The sequence below is a fragment of the Eutrema salsugineum genome, unplaced genomic scaffold (assembly GCF_000478725.1).
Source record: "Eutrema salsugineum unplaced genomic scaffold, Eutsalg1_0 scaffold_16, whole genome shotgun sequence".
NCBI classification, from domain to species: Eukaryota; Viridiplantae; Streptophyta; class Magnoliopsida; order Brassicales; family Brassicaceae; genus Eutrema; species Eutrema salsugineum.
In genome coordinates this window covers 1,039,297-1,064,960 of record NW_006256858.1, presented here as the reverse complement: position 1 = coordinate 1,064,960, position 25,664 = coordinate 1,039,297, and the positions used below count along the sequence as shown (strand labels likewise).

The 25,664-nt window shown below is 37.7% G+C and overlaps 6 protein-coding genes across 10 annotated transcripts; 3 read left to right on the top strand and 3 right to left on the bottom strand.

Moving 5' to 3' along the window:
- The first annotated feature begins 75 nt into the window (after positions 1-75).
- On the top strand, positions 76-1,635 carry LOC18021483. Its single transcript, XM_006403617.2, has 4 exons — positions 76-325; positions 456-631; positions 881-1,073; positions 1,220-1,635. Exons 1-4 carry the CDS (start codon positions 247-249, stop codon positions 1,447-1,449), a joined length of 678 nt encoding a protein of 225 aa, XP_006403680.1. The 5' UTR covers positions 76-246; the 3' UTR covers positions 1,450-1,635.
- Positions 1,636-1,752: 117 nt separating this feature from the next.
- LOC18021482 (serine/arginine-rich splicing factor RS2Z32) lies at positions 1,753-4,320 on the bottom strand. 2 transcript variants are annotated; one of them, XM_006403620.2, is made up of 7 exons: positions 4,258-4,320; positions 3,952-4,065; positions 3,414-3,453; positions 3,199-3,294; positions 2,914-3,107; positions 2,732-2,833; positions 1,753-2,338 (listed from the first exon to the last, which is right to left on the bottom strand). In XM_006403620.2, exons 2-7 carry the CDS (start codon positions 4,056-4,058, stop codon positions 2,011-2,013), a joined length of 867 nt encoding a protein of 288 aa, XP_006403683.1. In that variant the 5' UTR covers positions 4,059-4,065; positions 4,258-4,320; the 3' UTR covers positions 1,753-2,010. The 2 variants fall into 2 exon arrangements, with proteins under 2 accessions (XP_006403683.1, XP_024013705.1); XM_024157937.1 differs by lacking the exon at positions 4,258-4,320 and having other exon boundaries at positions 3,414-3,664.
- A 355-nt stretch (positions 4,321-4,675) lies between these two features.
- On the bottom strand, positions 4,676-7,294 carry LOC18021481 (ABC transporter G family member 20). The gene has a single exon (XM_006403616.2). It carries the CDS (start codon positions 7,072-7,074, stop codon positions 4,858-4,860), a length of 2,217 nt encoding a protein of 738 aa, XP_006403679.1. The 5' UTR covers positions 7,075-7,294; the 3' UTR covers positions 4,676-4,857.
- A 2,002-nt stretch (positions 7,295-9,296) lies between these two features.
- Positions 9,297-11,941, top strand: LOC18021480 (UDP-glucuronic acid decarboxylase 1). The gene is made up of 7 exons (XM_024157898.1): positions 9,297-10,065; positions 10,333-10,480; positions 10,568-10,647; positions 10,915-10,998; positions 11,082-11,156; positions 11,264-11,356; positions 11,564-11,941. Exons 1-7 carry the CDS (start codon positions 9,448-9,450, stop codon positions 11,768-11,770), a joined length of 1,305 nt encoding a protein of 434 aa, XP_024013666.1. The 5' UTR covers positions 9,297-9,447; the 3' UTR covers positions 11,771-11,941.
- A 4,455-nt stretch (positions 11,942-16,396) lies between these two features.
- LOC18021479 (protein SODIUM POTASSIUM ROOT DEFECTIVE 3) lies at positions 16,397-18,240 on the top strand. 3 transcript variants are annotated; one of them, XM_024157701.1, is made up of 3 exons: positions 16,397-16,925; positions 17,076-17,157; positions 18,020-18,240. In XM_024157701.1, exons 1-3 carry the CDS (start codon positions 16,440-16,442, stop codon positions 18,175-18,177), a joined length of 726 nt encoding a protein of 241 aa, XP_024013469.1. In that variant the 5' UTR covers positions 16,397-16,439; the 3' UTR covers positions 18,178-18,240. The 3 variants fall into 3 exon arrangements, with proteins under 3 accessions (XP_024013469.1, XP_006403677.1, XP_024013470.1); XM_006403614.2 differs by having other exon boundaries at positions 16,397-16,955; XM_024157702.1 differs by having other exon boundaries at positions 16,397-16,969; positions 18,020-18,106.
- Positions 18,241-18,325: 85 nt separating this feature from the next.
- Positions 18,326-22,743, bottom strand: LOC18021478. Of its 2 annotated transcripts, none has more exons than XM_024157700.1 (5): positions 22,361-22,743; positions 21,458-21,543; positions 19,526-21,358; positions 19,223-19,400; positions 18,326-19,054 (listed from the first exon to the last, which is right to left on the bottom strand). In XM_024157700.1, exons 1-5 carry the CDS (start codon positions 22,431-22,433, stop codon positions 18,456-18,458), a joined length of 2,769 nt encoding a protein of 922 aa, XP_024013468.1. In that variant the 5' UTR covers positions 22,434-22,743; the 3' UTR covers positions 18,326-18,455. The 2 variants fall into 2 exon arrangements, with proteins under 2 accessions (XP_024013468.1, XP_006403676.2); XM_006403613.2 differs by having other exon boundaries at positions 19,526-21,364; positions 22,361-22,742.
- Positions 22,744-25,664: the final 2,921 nt, after the last annotated feature.

Genomic DNA, 25,664 nt, shown 5'->3' with positions numbered 1-25,664 from the left:
TTGGAAATTCCTTTTGACATGTCTATTGTGTCCTAGTCGACAGTAATATAAAAAGCAAACCAAAGCGGTCAACGCAAGAGGCTCGGTCTGTTCATAAGGCAGCACGCTTTTTCTCGAAACCAAAGCTCGACGAGATCCAACACAGTTAGAACCCTAATTACTCGTCACCTTACGATCAACCGTTTATGCAAACACTGATCGGTTTTGAATCTTTTGATTGATCGAGCGATTCGATACGGAATCGCGATGCCAATCCGAATCCCGCCGGCTCGTTGGGATTTTCGCGGCTTCGTATTTTGTTTCATTTTCCTCGGCTCGTTCCCGGGTAGATAATTTATCTCGGTTTTGATACAAATGAATCCATCTCTGAGTGATTTAGCTTCCCAATTCGAAATTTTCTTGTGCTCGTTGATCGTAGTTTATTAAGCCCGATGCTTGTTTGTTGATCGTCACAGGAACAATACTAACACAAGAAGTTACACTAGATTCGATTCGGATTTTCAAGACGCACGAATGGTTCCCGACTAAGCCTACAGTCTATTTCCAATGTAAAGGAGAGAACAAGACGGTGTTTCCTGATGTGAAGAAACTCAATGTGTCTTATTCTTTTAAAGGCGTAGAATCTTGGCAGGTTTGTTCTTTTTTCTTTTGTCTGGTTTCTTGCTGATTTTGGTTTTGATTATATGTAGCAAGAATTTTCGTTATTTGTTGAGTTTTGTTTGATCTGAAACCAGGAAAAGAGAGCTGCCTTTCCCTTAGTCCTAGCTATTCATACTTCACTTCTCCCTTGTAAAATGGTGACTAGATCGAAATAGTTGGTGAAAGGTTATTAATCACTGTCTTTTGAGATATGTGTTGTGTTTTGTTTTTGATATTCCAGCCACTTACCCAACTTAACGGAACAAAATGCAAGAGATGTGGAATCTATGAGGAAGACACACTTAAATATGACACATTTGACGAATGGGAGCTTTGTCCTTCTGATTTCTCAGCTGAAGGTAGATACACACACGTCAAGGAGAAAGAATTCGATGCTACTTTCCTCTGCCACGGATGCTCACAAGTCGGAGCTGGTGAGTAACCATTCATCTTGCACTTAAGATCATTCGTGAATAAAACTCCCCCATGCGTCTCTATGTTCCGTTCTAGCTTCATAGTTGAATTGTGTTCTCGAGACGGGATAAATGTGATTGGGAATATCATATGAGCGTTTTTGCAGGTACGAATAAAGAATCTGGCTCTGAGAAGGAAGAAGAAAGGCGCGGAATGCATCCTGCAATCGTGGTACTGATTGTAGTACTTGTGTTAGGTGTAGTTGCGGTGGGACTTATAGTAGGTTATAAGTATTGGAGGAAGAAGAAACGGCAGCAAGAGCAGGCCCGGTTTCTTAAACTGTTCGAAGACGGTGACGAAAACGAGGACGAACTTGGCCTTGAAGATACCCTATGAAGCTTAAGGTCAGTGTGGCCTAGTAACTGAGTTATTTTGTAACTCAATGTCCCCTTTATGTACATACACAGCTTGATCTCATAAACATTTTGTAGAGAGGAGAAAAAAGGAATCATAGTGATCAACATACAAAGTTACAAACATTTGCTTCATCCAAAGACAAAATCATTGCCGTTTTATCTTTTATCGTAAATGTTTGTCAACTAAAGAGGCTAAAAGAATTAGGCTGACGTTTCAATCGAGAGTTTTGTTTTTGAAATTCTTAGAACTTAAAATATTCTTATTTTTCAGAAGCTATTTTAGTAGAAACAAAGCACCAATAGTCGAAGCTTTATTCTTACAAGAGTCTACAAACGAGGACGCGTCTTGCTAAAACAAATTTGTAAAGATAACACAGTTTAAAAGCTGTCTAAAGACAAACCAACGAGTCAACAAAGAAAGCAAGTCAAGCATTGTCACGCAACGAGCCTGAAAATATTTAGGAGAAAGAAAGGGGAAGTAACAACATCAATTGGCACACAAGGCTACACTGAGCTTTAAGCTGTTGAGAGCAATGATCCATCAAGGTGACTCGCTGCCTTTCGGGGAAGAACGGTTAACCTCAGACTCATCATCAATGGGACTCCTGTCTTGACCATCAAGTCCAACAGGACTTTCTTCACCTCCCATAATGGGGCTCACAGAGTTCTTGCCATTACCATTCTCTTTTGGGCTACCTTCATAGTCTGACCCGTCTTGCCTTTCACGTTTTGGGCTTGCATCTATCACTCTTCGGTCTGGACTCATGCTTTGGTCTTTGCCTTTGGGAGATACGGATCGCTCCATTGCCTTAGGACTGCGTGATCTATCCTCCACGCTTCTCTCTCTTCTCACTGGCGATCGTGATCGACTGATGAAACAAAAGTGCATTAGTTAATAAGAAAAGACCTATAACTTAATGAAGAAATAGCATTGTGAACATCAAAACGTCTCTCTTATATCTTACTTGCATATATAACCAACAAAGCTGAGAATCATTTCTACAATGCCAATGAGAATAGTTGTCTAGTCCAGGCTAAAGGCTCAAAGCCTCAAACTAACACAAATTTAGACCACAAAGACTCATATCATTATAAACTTCTTACCAACAACATCATTATGTATGGTTAAGTTTTTGTCCTCTCTTATATTCTATACTTGCATTTATAAACCAAGCGAATCTCATAAGGGAAAATGATTATCTAATGCATGCTTTAAAAGCTCAAACTAAAACAAGTTTTCAGGAACCAAATTAACCACTGACCTGTAGCTACGACCTCGACTGTAACTACGGCTACGGCTTGGGCTTCTTCTGCGGCGAGGGGAGCGGGATTTAACTGGTGACCTGGAGTAGCTTCCACCCTGCCTGGATTATTACAATCCAAAAGAATATCAGAAGAAGTTTAAAGGAACTGTGCAAAAACAAGGAATTGAAATATTAAGTACCTGCCCTTCTTTGGACTAGGACTGTTTTTGCAGTTTCTCTCAATGTGTCCTCTTTCACCACAGCGGTAACATTTGTTCTTCCAGTCTCCTGCTGTGCAGTCTCGAGCCCAATGACCATCAACACCACAGTTAAAGCAGCGACCAGAACCAGGAGGTGGACCTCTACTACCATTGTCCCGAGAACCACGAGGTGCCTATCATAAAATTCAAGATTTTTGCAGCGCATCAGTAATTTACATCAAACCAATGGAGAAACACAGTAATATAGAGACAAAAACAACTAACCCCTCTCGAAGCCTCCACAGTGATGCGACTTCCATCAAAGTCTCGTCCATCTAAGTAATATCTTGCGTCATCAGCATCACGAGGATCGCTAAATTCCTGTTCTCAAAATGTGAGGGCCAAAAGATGGATGCACAAAATATAAATGTGCACGAGCATGACTAACTTGAAGAATCATCAAACCCTTAGATAAAGGTGACAGGTATTAGTATACTTACAACAAAGGCATAATCGCGCTTCATATCAACATCTCGCAATCTGTGGAAATTGTTGCCAGAAAATCAAGGCCATCATTACTTAAAGGTACTTCCAAACACCATTTTTGAGATTCAAGGCCATTTCCCCTATAAACATGCAAAAAAGAATCTACAAACAAAATCGCCGATGCACTCTCTATACACCTGGCGAGAATTCCCACCAAGTCCACCCACTCATCAAACATCTCCAGGTTAGGCAAACCCCCAGAAACCTTCAACAAGATCATTCAAGTTAAAAAATAAAAACAAACTAAACCTAGATCCATAATTTACCCCCACATAGATGAAAGTACCAATGCAAAGTTATAAGTCCCAAGACAAAGAAAAGAGTAAATTATCCCTTTTGATTCTGGTGTTAACTTTGGATACACATCCACTGCGAATATCAAACACAATCATTCCAGATTCATACCAAAGAAGACAAAATTCAAACAATTAATCTCCCCGAGACACAAAAAACAAAACTAGGTCAATCAAGGGGGCAAAGTTGATTAGTTACCTTCCGTATCTGCTAAAAAGACGCTCAAGGTCTCTGGTACGAGTTCGAGATGACAAGCGGCCAACATAGAGGCGAGTGTTTCCATAGCGATCATCAAAGCGAGGCATTATCAAGCTGCAAATTTTATAGAACCAATCTATCAAGCGCATATATAATATCGCATGTAAATCTCCAAAATGAAGATAGGAAATCTAAGGAAAACATTCAGCGGAGAATCAAGAAACAGAATGAAACAAGATGATTAAGAGAGCGAAGAACAATAAATCTGGGGAAAAGGATCCAAATAATCACACAGAATCTACATACCTGGAGAGTGCAAATCGCTGTAACCCTAATAGTAATTTCGAAACGAAGGAAGTGAACCGCGGACAACACAGCTAATGTGTTGTACCCCTATCGTATAAATGCTGAAACCGACGAGACTCAACGGTAGCGATTGGTTGTGATCGTTTGAATCGACGGTTTAGATTTAACAGGCTAGACAAACGACGATGTTACCGATATAAAAAACATGCACACGTGACTAGAATATTGGGCTTAAAATTACATTTATCAAGCCCATTAAAATGGATAATTTCTTTCCTTTTTTTGGCATCATATACGGCAAGAAGATTAATCGTTTTGACCACAAAAATAAATATGGCAAGATTAATCATAAAAGAAATAGGAAAGATATCAGACTTTAAGGGAAAGAAGAAGAAGATCTAGAAGACAGAGATGATGTCATCGAGAGATTTTAAAGAACATAAAAACATCAGTAATGGATTAGCTAAGAAAAGAAAATTTACAAATAGTTACATTTTTTTCGAAAGTAAAAAGAAAATAAAATATGACAAACCTTTATGTTACTTACTCTAATCTCGTTTTTTAAAAATTTATTTAAATATACAGAAATTAGATTGTAAATCAGCGTCTCTTATTCTTGCTTCCAATCAAGAGTGTGAAGTAGAAGAGAACCCTGAAGAAGAAACCCCAAGCGACAGTGATCCACAAGCAGTTCCATTTGCTAATCTCTGTGATCCCTTGCTGCTTCAGAATGTCGATTCCCGTCGTCACGCACGTCTCCGCCGTCACGTTAATCCCCAGAACGCCGCTCATGCTCTTCAACAGGCTGATTTTCACGGCGGCCGGAACTTGTCCCAGCGGCGAATTGTCGAACATCTGGATCCCTCTGACGAAGCATTTCGTCGGGTCTTCGAACTCGTTCTGCAGGACTCCTTCGTATGGGTATTTCACGAGCGAGAGGTAGTGGAACCAGATCCAGTAGAGAGGGATTCGATCTCGGGAGATGAAGAATCCGGAGAAGAGGAGGAAATAGGCGAGGATCGCTACAACCACCGTGAATCCGATCATCACGTGCGAGACTACTCCTGATAGGAACGTCACGAATGAGCTTCCGGCCCAAAACGCTGCGAGGATCGTCAAGAAGAAGAAGAAGAATCCCTCGGAATCTCCGGCGAGACCAACGGCCCAGAAAGTCGTGGCGGCGAAGCTAGCGGATAAGATGATTAGAGCTGGGATCGAGATGATTGTGTGAGCAAGGACGTATGATGATCGCCGGTAAGCGTTGTAAGCAGTTTCTCTCATGAATATGTAGCGTTCCTGTAGAAAGACTGGTATTGCTTCTGCACAGGTGTAGAACGTTGTAGACATGGCGAATGCGAAGAACCCTAAGCGTTCTTGTATACCTCTCGGGGAATTGTCTAGTTTCCAGAATATTGTGGCTAGGATGATTCCGGTGATTAGAACAGCTCCTAGACGGATTCCGAAAAGCTCAGGTTGTCTTCTTGAGTTTAGCATAGATCGTTTGCCAATTACAAGAATTTCAGTCCAGAACGGGTTTGCAAATGTTTGAAATGAGGATTTCAGGTTTGCTGCTCCTGAGACTAGTTTCCCCCTCGAGATACTTGCGTTGATTGCGTCTTTGAGAGACACATTGGTGTTTCTTCTGCTCTGTCTTGAGCTTTGCTTTGCCCTCCATTGCTTGTGGAACTCGACTAGAGTTTTTGTTCCTTGTGGCGAATCTTCAAGCTCGCGGATAAGATCGAGCGCGAACTCCGTCTTGTTCTCGTTTTCAGGGATTGGGTGACCGTATTCTGAGAAGAATCTAGGGATATGTGTTGGGGAGCCACTGTAAACTGTGTTTCCCCTAGAAAGGAAGATTAACCTATCAAGCAAGCCCAAGATTCTGTAACTCGGCTGATGTATCGACATGATGACTATGCTGCCACTCTGTGCGACTCTCTGAAGCACTTTGACAACCATGTAGGCACTTGTGGAGTCGAGGCCTGAGGTTGGCTCATCGAGAAAGAGGATGATCGGGTCATGGATTATATCGATTCCAATTGAGACCCGTCTCCTTTCTCCTCCAGACACACCTCTGTGTCCCTCATCACCAATCACGGTTTTGGCTGCGTTCCTTAGACCGAGCTGGTCAATCAGAGCTTGAACCCGAGCCTTCTTCTTCTTCTTAGATAACGAGCTTGGAAGCCTGAACTCAGCTGAAAACATCAGAGTTTCTTCCACGGTGAGCATCGGGAAGAGGAGATCGTCTTGCATCACATAAGCCGATATGACTTTATGCAGGCTGGATTCAAGAACTTCCCCGTTTAAGGTGATAGCACCGCGTAGGCTCTCTTTTGAAATCCGGTTGGCTAATGCGTCGATAAGCGTTGATTTCCCTGACCCGCTTGCTCCAAGAACGGCCATCATCTCTCCTTCCCTGGCTTCACCAGAGATACCATTCAGCAGCACCTTGGTATTCATATCCATGTCATTACCATCAGAAGCAGAAAAACAGGGAATTGGATTGAACTTCTTCTGGATCTTCACGCTGTAAGTCAAGTCTTTGAAGGAAAGAACGAACGGAGAAGAAGAAGACAGGGAATAAGACGGAACCGAGGACCAGAAATTGGAGGCAACCGCAACATCCAAAGCCCGACTATGGCCATTCTGCTCATCTTCCACACTCATGAGAAGCTCCGCAAGTGTGATAGACACTTTTGGTGTGTTCCTTTGACATCTCTGAAGATCCACTGATTTCTGGTCATTGTAAAACAGAGGAAGGTCATCGCCGTTTACAACCCGTCTGGCCGGAGATAATTTACCGAGCAAACCAGACATCACGTGAAATATCGTCTGGTTAAAAACCTTTTGACCTCTCAGCTAATGTGTCTAAAGTTTTTTACCCACAAAATAGTTTTGATAGAAATGAGACTTTTATAGGATGTTTGGATGGAATAAATGAGATAGAAACTTGTCAATTTGTTTGGTGATCTCTAAATATCTAACTTTGGGTTTTGTAGCTTTTGATTCATACACACACGTAGCCTTTTTTGTGTATGGGTGTATGTATATGAATGAAGTTAACGAGTAGGTGAGGAGTTGGGCAAATCCATTCACAGTTTTCCATATATGTATATGCATACGTCTCTTTCTTGGGGCTTAAGGTACTTTGTGAAAAAACCTATGTTAAGTGTTTTTGTTCCGATTTTTTTCTTCATAATATTGCGTGTCTATTTCATCCTGTACTTGGTTTATACGGATTCTACGGAATTGTTCTAAGAAAAAAGAATGGTAAATTCATGCATGTGTACAAGGTATATTGTCCTGACAGTAAAGACGATAGTAACATTTTTCTGCCATTCTTCTTGTATTTATCTATATATGTCACGAGTTTTCTATATTCAATCACAGGCTCGAAAGACACTGTTTTTCGGTGTGGACAATGTTTGACTGATGAAGAAGATGGTTTGGTTTTTAGCTTTAGTGAATTTTGTTACCTTCGTAAAGTAGTAACTAAATGAATAAAAGAGAAACTAAAACCTGAAATGAAATTTTATTTACAAATTTCTATCACTATCAAATCATTTATAAACTGGAATTCTTTTAACATTTAGTGTAGCGGTGTATTTGCAATTGGTTAATCAAAAGATACTCTCATAATTAGGATTTTGGCATGGTATCATATTAGATTAACGAAAGGCATGCCATTAGGCGTAATGAAACTAATGGCGTGTAATCTTTCAAGTATTTTTGATTACTCATTCATGTGTGAGTGAAGCCTTCAAGCAAAAACAAAAAAAAACGTATAAGGTGAATGGATATGGATTTGTACGGAGGACTGGTGTAACAAAAAGGAAATGATGAATGTGAAAATTGTGGCATCAAAACGTGGAGACGTTCAGCTTCTAGTTTTATGTTGTAGAGCTACACACGAAAACCCAACAAAAATCGTCACTGGGAATATGTAATAGAAAGTCTAACGTGACGAGTTAGATACATAATTAGGCATATGGAAGTTTGGTGTGGCTGTTATATCCGTTTTCTTGATTATTTTACTCTCATTAGCCCATTCTTACAAGAAATCTCACAAGTTAATAGAAAACTATAAATATAATAACATCCATCGTGTTAATCTATACGAGGCTTGTCTCTATCAACTTGAGCGAACGAAACGCGTATTTTATGGAATGTTCACTTAAATAGAGATATTAATGAGTTAAGAATAAAGCTGTTTAGTCTAGTGAGACTTTTTCTTTGAAAAGTTTGCTTTGAGTTTTTGTGCTTGGCAGAGGATATTTTGCTGCATATAAAAATATAGCAACTCTTATAATTATCCGGAAATAATATATTAGAAAACACTCTGAGAAGGTTTATAAATTCAAAGGAAATTGTTTCTTATGTGTGTATATGTGTTAATGTAAAGTTTGAACATCTTTTCAAATGGGTTTATGAAACTTTGCTTGCGCAGATGGATGTTACCAACCAAAATTGAATGTTGAAAATGTATCATAATTGAATTTGAACTTAATTTATGCTTCATTGGTGTGTTAAAGACTACTTTGAAACAGGTGCTGTGCCTAATTACTAAAGTTATTTATACCTCCCTCCTTGCTGAGTGATGATATATTTGGAGTATGGAGACGAATCAAAGTTTTAAAGGCTACCGGGAACATTCGATTCATCGACCCAATTTAAGGTATAACGGACCTCTATTAAGCCATTCTGTTATTAAGCCTATTGTATAAAGGCCTCGAGGAGTGTTTTTAAATCAAACACAAATTATGTTAATTAATCCCGTTACCCAAAACAAAAGTTCCAAAAATTGTATAGAATAATCTGTAAAGTAAGTAAGTAATGAACTAACTTAATTATCACATTTTCATCATATAAGTAGAGTAAGTAATGGACTAACTTAATTACATTACTAAAAAAGATTCACATTTAAAAAACAAAGTAAATCACATACAGAAATCGTTGGAATTTTTTTTTGTCAAAAACATATATTTCTCTGACTAAAAAATATATAAGGAAAAGGGAAAATTTGAGAGCGAACTATTGCAATATGGCGCATCAAATAATCGCCGTGTAACTACCATCGCTCTTATTTCCTCTTCTTCTTCTTCTCAAACGGTTGAATCTGTCCAGATCCAAACCTTTTTCCCGGCAATTCTGAGATCTCATTTACCGGCGACGAAGCTCTATTCGGAGACAATGAAGCAGCTTCACAAGCAAATGAGCTCGAAGCGCGACGAGGAGACGATTCCCATGAGCCAATCCAGTCCTTACTCTCCCAAGGCCTTAAAGCATCCCAGATCCCTTCCCAGATCGCTCCACTACCTCTTCCGTGAACAGCGTCTCCTCTTCATCCTCGTCGGGATCTTGATCGGATCCACTTTCTTCATCCTCCAGCCTTCTCTCTCCCGTTTAGGCGCCGCCGAATCCACCTCCCTCATCACCAGATCTGTTTCCACCGCCGTCGTCGATAATTATTCGCCTTCTAAAATGAGTTTTAATTACGGCGGAGGTAAAACCGGTCGGGTTCCCGTCGGTATTGGACGGCGTAGACTGAGGATCGTGGTGACCGGTGGAGCTGGATTCGTCGGTAGCCATCTCGTCGATAAGCTTATCGGGAGGGGAGATGAAGTGATTGTGATCGATAACTTCTTCACGGGTAGGAAGGATAATTTGGTTCATCTGTTCTCGAATCCGAGGTTTGAGCTTATTCGACACGATGTGGTTGAGCCAATCCTCCTCGAGGTGGATCAGATTTACCATTTAGCTTGCCCAGCTTCACCTGTTCATTACAAGTATAATCCAGTGAAGACTATCATATCCTTTTGATTACTATTATCGTTTTTCTGCTATGGATCGTGATTTGCTTCCTAAATGCCACTTCTGATTGCAAATCCACCGTTTCAATTTAGGCATCATTAGGTTTCTGTTCACCATTATTAGTTTCAATCACACAGTTTTTTTTCGGTTGCACGTAGAATCTCTTGCAATTATTATATGATCTTTGGTGATGAAATGCGTCCATTGGGACAATGAGTTTTTATTCTGATGAAGATAGTGGTTGATCCTTAACGATGGTTTTACAAGACAAATGTAATGGGCACGCTCAATATGTTGGGTCTTGCAAAGAGAGTTGGGGCAAGGTTTCTGCTCACCAGCACAAGTGAAGTATATGGAGATCCTCTTGAACATCCACAGAAGGAGACGTATTGGGGAAACGTGAACCCGATCGGTGAGTTGGAATCTTCTGTATTTGCTCCTGAGTTCATTAGATATGTAAACGAGAGGTTGGTCATTCATTACTGATATCTTTTTATAGGTGAGAGGAGTTGCTATGACGAAGGAAAGCGTACTGCAGAAACACTAGCCATGGATTATCACCGAGGTGCAGGTGTGGAGGTAACAATCTAATAATCATCCCATGGATTGTATATTGCTATCTCTTAGCTATCTTAATTGAGAAATTATACATTTTGCAACTCACACTCATTCACACATGGAATTTTGTAGTTTCCAAATCAGCTTGTTGCTGTTTATCAAGATGTTTACATTTGATGATGTTGCTTCTTCTTTTTTTGTTTGTTTGTTGGAATGTTTAGAACTGATGACTGTTCTGTCCGTATCAAGGATATATGAGTCGTCTCTAACTACTTTTTCAAATTTCAGGTTAGAATTGCTCGTATTTTCAACACGTATGGACCCCGAATGTGCCTTGATGATGGGCGTGTTGTTAGTAACTTTGTTGCCCAGGTTTATCTCTTTCATCAACTCTTCATCGCTAAAGCCTTTTTTAAAAACAGAGTCTCACAGAACTATGTTTTATATCTACGCAGACCATCCGCAAACACCCAATGACTGTTTATGGTGATGGAAAACAAACTCGAAGCTTTCAGTATGTTTCTGACTTGGTATGTAAAACAACCTCTGTTTCAGTCCATTCTGCTGTTTGATTGATTTCTCCAAGCGGTGTCAAAGACTATATGGCCTTGCTATATAACAAGATCTCACTATCTAGGTGGAGGGACTTGTAGCGTTAATGGAAAACGATCACGTAGGACCTTTCAATCTTGGTAACCCAGGAGAATTCACAATGCTTGAGCTTGCAGAGGTGTGTTTTACTTTTACGTCTTCCTTTTTTTTCCCACACAAATAGAGAAATGAATTCAAATGGGAAGATTTAGCTCTAGTCAATCGGTTTTTCGGTGCGGTTCAGTTTTGGTTTGAAGAATTTGAGTTTGTTTCGGATTTTATGCTAGAAACTTGATCATAATTAACTCAGCTTGGGATCATCCTGAACCGGGAACTTTGTGTGCAGGTGGTGAAGGAGGTGATTGACCCGAGCGCGACCATTGAGTTTCGACCGAACACAGCGGATGATCCTCACAAGAGGAAACCGGACATAAGCAAAGCAAAGGAACTACTGAACTGGGAACCAAAGATCTCTTTGCGAGAGGGTCTGCCTCGTATGGTTAGTGACTTCCGTAACCGAATCTTGAACGAAGACGAAGGCAAAGGTCTCTAAGTCACAAATATTAGTATTATATCCCTTCTTCTGCAATGATTGATATATGTATAGTCTCTTTTGCAAGAGCTCTGCTACGTCTTTTTTGTTCCTTCTTCTTCTGCTCTTTTTTTTCTTGTTTCTTTGTTTTTATCTGTTCTTTCACCAAGACTCAATCAAATTTACCAACTATTAGCTAATATTCTTTTTTTTTTTTTGTCTTAAATGGATTTTTGCTATTAGTGCCCCATTGGGCTCGATTTTAGTGGAAGAAGAGTAAAATTTTCTCTCGGTTCATACAAAGATAAGCCTTTGTACCCTTCACATTTGTATATCTGTATTGGCATATTCGCTCAGTTCATACAAAGTTACAAAACATTAGGTTTTTGGAATGTTTTTAAAAGACATCTGATGGACTCGGTTGTTTGTTTCCATTTGTTGTGTTTCAGTGACATTTAGTATTCTAAACAAAAACTTTCTAATTTCTGTTTCGTGTTTGCATTTTTGTTATTATAAAAAATAGAATAGAAAAATATTTCATATTTTATAAATTCTGAAACAAAGAAAACTCTAATATAAATGCAAATGCATAAAACTAGTTTTAAAATTAATGGAGGCATTTGCAAATGTAGAGAGGAATTATCTGCAAATGGTAGCTGATTGAGCTACAAAAATAACGGGTGTAGGCATTTTTGTTTCCACTTTGGGTGTGTTTGTTCGATAGAGTTGATTCAGTCTGTTAGAATTTGAAATATATAAGAAATCAGAGATCGCTTCAATAAATATTTCTATATTCATAACTCCTTCTACCTAGTTTAAAGTAAAAACTTGCAACTAAAGTCTTCCCTCTATAAAATACTTTAGTTGCAAGTTCCATGTCTACTTGCAACTAAAGTCTTCCCTCTACTTTGGATATATTCCATACCTAGTTTTTGATCACCTTTTCCACTTCTGAACAAAGACTGATCGGTCGAATTCAATAAGCAAACATATGGAATATATATATATATATCCAAAGGAGAATAAATGTAATGTAGCACATATGTAGCACATAAGTCTCTGCTGGTACTCACAAACTGAACAACAACATAATTATGTGTTTAGTCTCATCGCATGCAACAGGAACTGAAACAATATCCAACACTGATCGAGAGTGGAAGTATCAGGTGCAGCGGTTGATTCATTGGATCGAATGAGAGGTGAAAGCAGGAAAGCAACTCTGTTGCTATAGTAGACATGGAGTCTGGTTACTTAACAGTCGAGTTCTTCAGGAAACTCCCACAAGATTCTGAAAAAAGGCGGGAGCCCGACACATTCGATTTTCGACAGATACAACGATGCCTATCTCAGAAGAATCGGTTCCAATATGTGTTGTCTTACGTGAATATGGTCTGCGCCGGGTTGAGAAACTCCATACCAAAATCCATCGTTTACTGTCAAGTCCGTGAAGCAAAACGAAGCCTCCTTGATTACTTCTTCACTGAGCTTGGCCAGAAAAGAGGTAAAAAATAACCATGTACAAACTAAACTACATAATACTGAGACAGTATACATATATGATGATGATGATGATTAAGAATCTATAAAAAAAGGGGTTTTGTGTTGAAATTAGATGAGCAAATTGTCGAAATTGTTGGATGAGGATTCTGCGGTTCAGCAGCGAAGGACTTCGATTGCAAAGAGGCTAGAATTGTACACAAGTGCTCAAACGGATATTGAAGCAGTTGCTTGGTCCAAGTAAGAGAATTCTTTCTTTTTCTCTTATTTTTCTTCTTTAGGATACGTTTCTTTCGCTTCTCTTTTTCCATTGTTTCTTTTTTTTTTTATTCGGTGCTCGGATTCATGTTGCTTCTGAATAAGTTCTGTAAGACGAATAGATCAGTATCTCTTAAGGCAGAAAAATTATCGTTTATCTAACTACAATATGAGCTACATCCCCGTTTTGTTGTATGACTCTGAAATTATCTAAAATAATCCTGTCTTGTCATACTAATTCAAATAGTTTTGAATTATGGTTCGATAAATTAGTACGTTTAAATAACGATAAGCGATAGTGATAGTTTAGAATAGCCGAAAGTTAGTTGTCTAAGATTAAAGCGCAGTAATATGGATTTAACTTGTATTACACGTCATTTTTTTGTATGTTGCGTTTGTCCCTACATTTGAGAAAAAACATCACCAACAAAATTGCATCTAATATAAAACATTTTTTGCAAGAGTATAGAAAAGAACAGAGCATAAATAATGTAGAATCAGCACAAATCGATTTTTTTCTCAGGATAATTTATATATCACCAATTCCATATCTAGATCAATCAAATCTCACAAAAAAAAGATATTAAGAATCAAATCTCATAAGGATAATTCCTTGTTTCTCTCCTAGCAACTTATCACCACGATTCCATATCTTCTCTACATTCCACTAAAAATCTAAAATCTCTTCGATCTAAGAGTCTTTTTATAAAGCCCACTAGTTGTTAGACATTAAAGTCCAACTTAAGATAAACGAATTATTATATTATATTTGGGCTTGCCAAAACAAAAAACAGATAGAGTTCGATAACTGGGCCAATAGTTGGATTTGTTCACCAAATAAATACATGGAAACCAAATGACTCAAGTCCGTTGAATTTGTTGGATTTGTGGGAGCTTGGGCTAAATGGTGCCACAAACAAAGGTTAATTGTTTGATCAGAAATCATAAATGTATTTGAGTCTGCTCAGTCTTGACCTTGCTGTGAATGGTTCAATTATCATTTTCCGAATGACAGACATTTCTGCTTTAAGAGGAAAGTTAAATTTAGAGATTGAAACCCTAAATCAAGTTTTTAAAAAATAATGAAAAGAAGAAGCAAATATTGGATCTTTGAGAATCATAAATTGAATATTTGTTTAAAAAATAGGGAGAGCAGGAGTCTTTTGAAGAAAAAAATAACCATGTACAAATAGTGCACAACTTGATCCAAATTTCTTTTATCGTTATCAGTTGTTTTCATTTTCTATCTCTAAGAAAAAGCTAGTAATTGAAGTTTTTTGAAGAAAAAAAGATTCACCAAAATGACAATTTCTCGTTCTGACCTAAAAAAGTAGAGGGAACAAAATTAGCCTCCTTCGCATGTAGTGAATTCATTGAGTTGGGTTTCTTAAATTTTGTATATTTTGTTTTGTTTTAAACTTTCTTTCTACAAAATGTAATGGTAATTAAATCTGGGATTACGTTTACCAAACAAATCAAACAAATAAAAAAAATTATGATCACGATGAGTATTATATGTAGTAACAATTGGTTTGTTTGGTACGTCCTTTCTTGATCCTGAGCTGCCAAGGCCGGCCCAGGACATAGGCCAAGTAGGCCATGGTTTAAAGCCCAAATCAGTTTTAGCAAATTTTGTTTTAGAATTTTTATTTTCTTTTTTTTTTATTTTGAAAAAATTAAACACATTTAAAAAAAAATGGAGTAGAGCCTCTAAAGCCTCTGATAAGTTTGGGTCGGCTCTATGAGCTGCATTAATTAGTTCTCAAGTGTTTAGGTCAAGTTTTTGAATAACTTTTTTCTTTGGACAAAATTTATTGTTTTTGAGTAACTTATATATATACAATTAGTGTTATAGACTGTGCAGTGTGCCTAATTGAGATCTAGCTAATAATTGGTAACTATATATGTTTCTTGTTTTATTTACCAATTATTAGCTAATATACTTGTTCTTTTTCGTTGTCTTAAATGGATTTTGCTATTAGTGCCCCATTGGGCTCAATTTTAGTGGAAGAAGAGTAAATTTCTCTCTCGGTTAACACAAAGATTAGCCTTTGTACCCTTCACATTATATCTGTATTGGGCATACTCCCTCGGTTCATACAAAGTTACAAAACATTAGGTTTTTGGAATGTTAAAAGGCATCTGATGGACTCGGTTGTTTGTTTCCGTTTGTTGTTTTTCAATAACATTTAGCATTTTAAACAAAAACTATTTGTTAAAGCTTTCTAATTTTTGTTTCGTGTTTGTTTCATTTTAAAAAAAATGAAATAAAGAAAATTCGAATATAAATGCAGATGCATAAAATTAGTTTTTTTGAATTAATCGAGGCATTTATATAGAATGCAAATGTAGAGAGGAATTTACAGCAAATGGCAGAGCTGATTGAGCTACAAAAATGAGCGGTAGGCATTTTTGTTTCCACTTTAGGTGTTTGTTCGATAGTGTTGATTCCAGTCTGTTAGAACTTGAGATAAAAGGAATCAGAGATCGCTTTAATTAATTTGCTGTATTCATTCTCCTTCTACCTAGTTAAAATAAAAACTTGTAATTAAAGTCTTCCCTTCTATACCCTTTATATAATCTTTTCAACTTCTGAACAAAGACTGATCGGTCGAATTCAATAAGCAAACATATGAATATATCCAAGGAAGAATAAATGTAATGTAGCACATAAATAGCCAATAGTGACATCTCAACTTCTAATGTGTTTTATGTGGACAATACAAGAGCGTTTCTACCATCAACTCTCTGTTACTCTGACCTTACACTTTACACGCTCATGTGACAAACTGACGCATTATCAATTTACTCTCACACATACACATATATACATATATGTAACGTATAAATGATTGTTTCTATATATATTAATGAGCTTTATTTCTGCAAAGCTTCTATCTAAAAAAAAAAGGTTAAGAAAGCACGAAAGGCAAATATGTTTTGCGCATCGCAAGCATCGACAGCTACGGCTAACCACGACGAACGGAGTGTCCCGGCACGAGCCATAGACCGTCACAACCCGATTATCAAAGATGGTCGGAGATCTTTCACGGCACCGTGCTCTTCCGGCGACGACTACATTGCACCGTACCGTCAGCTCTCTAAAATGACGAGAATACCCGCATCACCCTCCTCCGGAGATGGGAAGATTATTCAGGTGGATAAAGGAAGGAGGAGCAACTCAGGGTCGTTGTTGAAGCTAATAAGCAGTGATAATATTAGCTTAGCGAGGAAGAGTTTTGGCTGCGTAGCTGGACCCGCGTGTGACGTTACCAAAACCCCTCCTGGTTCTACTAGGTATCTTCTTGGACCCGAACCGCCGGTTTCTTTATCCGGGTCAAATGGTAAGGAGACGGCTATAACGGAGGAAGGTGAAGCTTCTGGGCCAAAAAGAGGCTCTGGTAGTGCCGTCGAAGAGAAGGTGAAGAAGACTTCTTCTGGTTCAGACCAGGCAAGTCTAGCAAAGTTTGTCGTTTACCGTGCAATGAGTGGCATGAATATATATATATATATATAAAAAAAGAGAGATTTGATTAGGCTGTATTTTTTATTTTTTTTTGGAATGGTGCAGGTGGTTGTTCTTAGAGTGTCTCTTCACTGTCACTGCAGAGGCTGTGAAGGCAAAGTCAAGAAACATCTATCCAGAATGCAAGGTAAATCTTCTTTTATTACCTTTAGAGAAACTCTAGATTTTTACGGTATTTATGAGTTTATCCTAGATTTTCTTATTTAGAGAAACACATACCTATTTACTTAAGGGAGCCTTGTCTTTTAGTATAAGAGATCTGATTACCAAACTATATATATATATATATATATATATAGTATTAGCATGTTTTGCCAAAACACATTTTTGGTTTCATGTTAATTTTGTTTGGTATAGAAGACTAGGGTGGAGAACACTGTACTCGATCCAAACATTTCGGCTATCCATGTACCCAATCTGATTATTTCACTAAAATTACTTTCTTATTTATATTTGACTAAAAATCTGAAAAAGGGTATTTATTTTCTGATAAAATAGTGTTTTCTTATAAAAAAAATATTAAAAACATGAAAATATTATCCTGAACATATTATATACTATAAGTATTTAATGTGACTATTTATAAACAGGATATTTTGTGTTTGGTACGGGATACTCCAAATTTTCCATTATTATCCGTGATTATCCAGCACTATATGTGGCTATCCAGCATTATCCAGGATTCGGATCTGTTTGAGGATAGATAACAAATCGGTCTAGATATCTTGTGTATCGCCGGTTTATGAAAAAAGAAATTTAGTTTTTTCTTAATCGTTCATTTCAATTCGCGTACTGGCCAATTTGGTTTAGGGTAAGAGGGATTTGATTCATTCAAATTTACTTTCTTGATTTACCTCTATAGCTTGAAACAGCAGTTTCGTCTAGCACAAGGTTGAGAAATTGGTAAATGTGCATCCAAATAGAACCGGTTTATGTACCATTGTTAAATGGGTTTAAGCTAATTATAATGGGTTTTTGGCAATAAGCAGGTGTGACATCCTTCAGCATAGATTTTGCTTCAAAGAAGGTTACTGTGACTGGAGACATCACTCCTTTGGAAGTATTGGGCTGCCTCTCAAAGGTCAAAAATGCCCAATTCTGGACACCACCTCCTTCATCACTCCCAATGGCAAATCCGGAAAACTAAAAAAAATCACACACTTTTGTTTATTTGTTGTACTGATTTTCTCTGATTTAGTTTGAATCATATCAATGGTAAAAGGTTAAGACTTTCCCTATTCCATTCTCATTACTCATCAAGAAAGATCAAAAACTTTCAGGTAGATGATGATTGATGCTTTTTTTCAGGGACACATGCTTCTTTATTCATCACCTCATATGATGAAACTGTCATTACATATTGCATTTTCCTGTTTTTTTTTTTCTTTTTACTTCAAAGTATGTAATAATACATTATGTAACTTTCTAGAAGATTGCATCTACTACAAGCTCTGCTATGAGTTCATCTGTCAGCATTTCCTCAATATCTCTACCTATGATTTCAATGTCATCTTCCAAACTCAGCCACTGCAACCCCTTCTCCTCCACATCATCTTTGCTTGGTTTCTCTTCTTTTCTTGTGACCAAATCACGCAGAGTCTCTTGTATCCTGTTTGTATCCCATTTCGGGCAGGCCCTTTTGCGTTTAACCCAAGGGTGTGGATCCGAAAACTGCTTTAATATCTGGATAAGCTCTCTGCTGATCTGATCAAAAAGAAACTTCCTTTCTAACCGAGTCGAAGCTTTCACGCTGGAGTACTTCTTCTCCAGATCCTCAAACAAGGATGGATCTACAGGTGTTTCCATGGCATTCTTTTGGTCTGCGTCACTTAACCTGGAGTTGGCTAGGAGATCAACTAAGTATAGGGACTTCCAGTCTTCTTCTATGACCTCCTGGCTGATCACAGTCTCATCAGTTATTGTTGATGACTCCTGATCTGTGTCTTCATCACTTGAAACAAGCATGCCACCCTCATTGTAAGCAGCTGACTCTAGTTTGAGGAGCTGAAGTTGCATCCTGAGTCCTGGAACGTAGAGATAACGGTTAAAACGACAAACATTTATAGTTACCCACAGATGTTCGATCTACCACAATAAGACAAGCACAAATTGTCAACTGATGGTTCCACTTGCACCTTAAACAATGCTTATCTAAGAAAGAATCTATAGACTAACAAGCACTGATTGACTACCTTGGATATCGGCGACAACACTCTCAAAGCATTCAGAATTCGATGAAACATCATCATCGAAAGAAGCTTCTAGAACTGAGACCGGACTTGGTTGATCTCCTTCCTTTGAGCTTTCACGAGACTGTGGTTCAGGAACCGAAGAATGATTTACATCCTCAGTTGACATCCTTGAGATATCCTAGAACATCAGTAAATAGTTAGATATCTGTCATAGCAACATGTATTTACTTGTTTAGGGATTGAAATGTAAACTGAATGCTTTAGAGCACAGACCCATGATCTTGAAACATTATGCTCACTTACGGGGTCAGTTAACGTGGTGACAGTTGACAAATCTGGAGCTTCAGAAGACATTGCCGTCTTGATATCATCAGAAGCTGAACTATCCTCAGTGTCCGAATTTGCATCTACTGAGAAACTGCAACGTGCTTCTTTTTCAGAAGGAGAGTGCTTCTCTTTTTGACTCCCGTCGTTCATATAAAGGAATTTGGTTAAACTTGGGCTGATGTTGTTGACCTCTGGCGAACTATTGTATGATGAATGAGATTTATTGCTACCAGGTCTAGATTTGCTTGACAAGAAAGACTGGGACTCCCCGTGATGAGAAGAATTTCCCTTGACCAATCCATCTCGATTGATCAACTCCTTAGGAAGCACTATAGTGTAACCATAGGTGCTTTCTTGGTTCATGATGGTTTTGGATTTTGAATAATTTCTTGAGCAGGATCCTTTCCAACCATCTTTACTGCTGATTCCTACCGGTTCTGGCAATTCAGACCACTGAACATTGCTCTCACATCGTTTACGAATCCCTTCTTCGAAAACGAGTCCATTAAAACTTGCTGGTCTTGCCTCCCTATCTGAAGTTGCAAGCATTTCAGCTAATGTGCCGCTTCTACTAATTTCTATCTCTTGCTCATACTTGTGTGTCAGCCTCCATCTCTCTGACAGTCTCCTCTTGGCTTCCCTACTCACAGATGATGTTGCTGACTTGGAAGGTAAAGATCGATGGTAGTTCTTACGGTTAAAGGCGGTTCTTGTTCTTGAAGTTACTGGCACTAGCTCTGATTCACTTGCAGAATCACTCCCTGATGAGCTTTCATCCCCTGCATATCCTCTGAATCCTGAAGTCTCAAAACTCGTCTTCCTTTGCCTAGACATTATTTTGGACATTTCTCCAGAATCTCTTGAACTCTGTCTTGAAAGGCGGACATCTTCATTACTTTTTTTCCTGCCGTGATTGCTGGTGCATGGAAGCCTACGATCTGCTCTGAACTCATCGGAAGAAGAGCTTGGCGATGCAAAAGTTCTACCAGCATAACGTGGCTCACCAAGGTTAGGTTTCAGAACAACAATCTTGGTTGGCTGCAACTCACTTCTCTTTGCCAGTTCCTCATTTGGTAAGTCAAGTGTGTCATAAGAAACATGCCTACTATGAGAACGGCTAGAACAAGCACCACCACCACCATGCTGATGCGGCGACCTATGACTCTTTCGTAACGAGTCCCTCTCCACTCTCTGAGTTTTCAGAATATCCACATGCCTCTGGCTGTTTGGATACTTGAGAGATGGCGCTTGACCGGAGTGTGGCTTGTGAGGTGTGCTTTGAAGATCATGCAAATGTTTTGTGAATAATGAATCTGGATGCTGAAGAAACTTCAACAAGAGGTCCTTGTTAGAGTCTAGAGCCTCAAGCGCATCATTAAACTCTTTAGAATGACGAAGTTTCTCATCCGTCGATAACCGCTTAGCCTCCATGAACTTCTGCCGTATAAAAGCCATCTCAGCCTGGGTGAGATTAGCAGCATTCACCCTTCCCTGAAGGCATAAGCTTCTGTTGCTCTCTGCCATCTTTGCATCCAAAACTTCGAAAACGTCTTTAAACTTTTGCTCACCCTTTGAGCTCCTTTGAAGAGATTTATAGCCATCATAAGAACTGCCTCCACCACTCCTGCCTTGCTGATTCTCCACAGGCTTGTGTTGTCTATGGGGAGAACTCTGAGGTGGCAAGACATCGAGACCCATCAATCTGGCTATAATGCTTGGTGATCTCCTTTTAGATTCTTTTTGCTTCGACATTTCTTGTGCCAACAAACTTTTCATCGGTAATTCAGTGCTTTGATGAGCAAAATCTTGCTGCAGCTACAATATGAGCAAGAAGTCACTTTCAAACAACAACTGGAACCAAAGATTTCCTCTCTCAGAAGGTTATATATAATAAAGAGTAAATCATACCTTGTTTTCCCTTAGAGCTTCACAATGGCAAGAACTAAATTCAGAAGATGACCTTGGAGACTTGAGTTTCTGACTCTGTTTCTTTCCTGAAAAACAAAATGAATCCACTAATGAGAATAAGATGACATTTTAGTGTTCTCAATTGATAAAGCAATCGACTTTACAACGGGAGAAACTTAGAAAAAAGAAAAATGGGGAGACAAAAAGAGTAATTTGTAGCACAAAATGTGGTGGAAGAACATAAAACATAATAAAGCAGAGGAGGTTAAGAGCACTCATTACATGTAAATTAAAATCATAACCAATGTTGAAAAAAAAAGATGAATTTAACAAACAAACCAAATCATGACAGTAGCCAACAAACATTTCCGTAAGTTTCTCTTCTTTACTTTATTATAAAAGGCAAAGCAGCTATCGCATCTTCTCTACCCACTGCTTTAACTGTAGTTTTCCACAAGAAACAAATTAGCGTGTTTTTGTTTTTATCTTCAGAGCTTAATAACGTTTTCTTTTTTTTTTATAAAAAAAAATATAGATTTCTGAAATTTTCCAGTTTAATAAACACAAAAATCGCAGGAGTATTAGCCAATTAGGGTACTGATGACCTCCACCTACGAGATTCTTGAACAAACCGAAGAAGGAAACAAAATAGTTCAGTAAATGCTACTAGCTCAGAAAATCTCAGAAGCTTTACTAAATTATTTATATTCATAGAAAAATATCAACGAGCAAAAACATTAAATAAAATTTATTTTCTGTAGATTAAGCTAAGACAAACTGTGCTAGAAGTTACAACCAAAATCAAATCGGCGTTTTCACGTTAACAAAAACAGAAACGGAAACCAAAAAAAAAAAGGGAAACGGAAACAGAGGGAGAGAGAGAGGAGAAAGAGAAAATGTAACCTTGACGAGAATGGGGCACTGATGAAGCTACTCGATCTCGGGAACTGAGGTCGCCGAATCGAAATCTGTTCATCTTTCACTCACTCGGAATCGGAGGAGAAAGTCTCCGGGGAAAACATTTGACGGAGCTTGGTGGGAAGAAACACGAAGAGATGATGAATCTAGATCGAGGAATTTTCAGGGGCAGAGAAAATCAGAGGAAGAGTCCGAGAAATCGTACTCGTGATGAGGAATGAGAATAAGAAGATGCACTCGATTCTCTCAGATTGGAGAGAGATCGAAGGAATCTAAGAAGAAAGCGAATGATTAGACAAAGAAAGTGAGTGAGAGAAATAGAGAAAGAAAGATAACCAGAGGAAGAAGAAGAGGAAGAGGAAGAAGACGACGGAGAAAAGAAGAGGCTTCGGAGTTTATTTGAAAGTTCAAAATGTTAAAATGAAAAGAAAAGGAAAAAAAAAAGTTTAAAAAAAAGAAAAGAAAATAGATAAAAATAAAAGAAAGAGGGGAAGTGTGAATGGTGCGTGTTTGGTACTATACTTACTACTGAGTTCTGTGCATCCGTGAATTGCTGCCACTTGTCTCTCCTCTTCCATTTTGGTTTTCTTCTTTGGTCGCTTTTTTATTTTATTTTATTTTATTTTATTTGGGGTTTAATACTAACAATCAACAAATTGGAATACTTTTCTTTCGTAGCAAATATTTTAGAGTTCCTTAAAAAACAAAAATTAGGTCCTGAATCAGTGAATCTTGATAGCTTGCTTAGGTTAGAGCAAACGATATTTTCATGATGTCTAGTTGTTTACGTGAATCAATTGACGTATATAATTAACGAATTCTTGATTCTCAAACTTTGATTGCATATGTAACTTTGATTGATATGTATGTCTATATGATCAAAATTTCAGTACCTGTTAGAGGTGGGCTTACCACCCCCAATTAGCTAGGCCCATTTTGGATAATAAAGCCCACAGATTAAGTTAACAAAACCCAGCCAAAGTCAACGAGTCCGGTCAGCATGGTCCCACCAAATCGTCATTATTGCGGCGCCGATCTACAGTGCACGGAGCCAAGCAGAACCTGACACGTGTAAGGGTAATTCGTCTACAGTGACCTAAGCACGTAAGTAGCTCGGCGAAGGACCATCATCACACGCCGCGGAGTGGTTCGGATGTGCGGCTCCAGACACCATATCCGCGAGATGCGCTGAAACTGCCACGTCGTCCCGATTTGGAGGAAACTCGTCTCCCAACTTTCGCTATAAATACTCCTCATAGATCATTTAGGAGGGGATCCGAAAAATTTATTACTTTCTTTCTCTGCTTTAATACACTTGTCTCTCTACCGAGCTCGCGGTAACAATATTAAAAGCACCGAACTGGACTCTTTCCAGACTTAGTTCGAAACACTAAATATTCTCTTTACAAACTCTTCTCACGGCCCCGAGCTGGCATTCTCTTTTCCTTCCCGAACTGAATCACTTATCATACGAAAATCTCACCCCAAAATCATCTCTAATCATTATCATCACCTGTTAAACATACTTAGTGATCTCTAGGATCAACAGTACCCTCCTAATAATATATTTATTTGATATTCTAGGACCAATTTTTTTTGTTAAGTTTGACAAATTGTTTAAGATGGTTTGATCACTCTTTGATACAAACGATCGATTTTGTTGTTCTCTAATATGTGAATTTAATATTGCAGAATTATCTATTGTACCTTTCTACAAGAATTGAAAATGTTTCGAACTTATGTATTTTGGTGAAAGCTCAACTGAAATTGTGATCTCTACTTTAATCAAGAATCCCTAACCGAAGTCCATCTAGAAGTCTTAGATTAGGTTAGGCAGGGTTGAAATCTATTCAACTATATGTTCCTTTACCTTCCTAAATCTATGCTCATTTTTTAAAAAATTGTATTGAAAGTGACAAATTATAAATTTGTAAATCCTTAATTAAGGAATTAGTTCTTGAGCTCACCAAATATATATGACTAGATAGAAAACGACAGAAATTCTTACAGCCTTCGCTTTCACTGTAATTAATCTGACACATTGCTCAAAATAGGTCTAATGTACGTCTATGAAACATTTTCCCCCAAAACAAACAGTTAACTTAAGTTCGCATTAATTTTACGGTTAGATTATGGATAAAACTACTACATATCTTGATGATGCATGTTTCAAGTTAGTACTCCATTTACTATGCTCACATTAATTACGTTTACTAGTAATGAAGAACTGACATTGACCATATCTCTCAGAAAATAATAATTTTTCCGTTTCACAAAGAGTGTCGTTTTAAGATTTTATTTTTGTTTCACAAAGAGTGTCGTTTTATATTTTCAATGCAAAATTTTAAATTATATTTCAATTTTAACCTATTAATTTAATATATTTATTAGATAAAAACAAATGATTTAATGTATTAATAAGAGACAAAATTGTATTTTTAATAATTTTTCTAATATGTGAAAAATGTCAGAATGACACGGAGTACTATAAACATTAGATCCTATTACCTATATATATATACAGTATATACACAGTAAGAAAATATAAATAAATTCAAAATCGAAGGGAAAAGAACAAAACTAAAAGTAAATTAAATGAATCTTTAACTTTGGAATTTTTCAAAATTTCTCCCTTGCGATGTTTTTTATTTTGACGTTGATGTATCCAGAGATAATAGATCACCCTATATGCCTACATACATAATCATTACTTTTATGATTGTCATTTTTACAATCAGTACTGAAACAAGAATGAAATTACGTCTTCGTACTCTAATACATGCATTTATTTATTTATTTGAAAAATGGACCTCTGGGGACAAAACTAAACGTTTTCAAACTTTGTATAAAAGTGAATATTTCCACTTCCACAGGAAACAAAAAAACAGTGAATGTTTCCAAAGCTACAAGAAACGATTGCGTGTGCTGAAATTTTCGAGGAATGGGTTTATTTTTGTTTAACAAAAATAAACAAAAACAGGTATTCTACTACTCTTCGACGTCTTCGTGAAAAGTGGCCCACCTCTATTTTATAAGGTCGTTATATATTCTTTAAAAATATGAAATTTAGGATCCGATATATATAATGTCCTTCGATTAAGCAGCTTTCATGTGATAAAAAAATGAATGAACATTGTTATAGAAAAACGTTGTTGACAAAAACCAGTACATGTAGTACAGCTGCATGGAAAAGCCAAGATTCTTGTTCGCAACTAGTACTCGTAAGTCAATAAAGTATTAAATAAACAACCATTTTAAAGCTGAATACAAAAACAATAAACATGTAAGT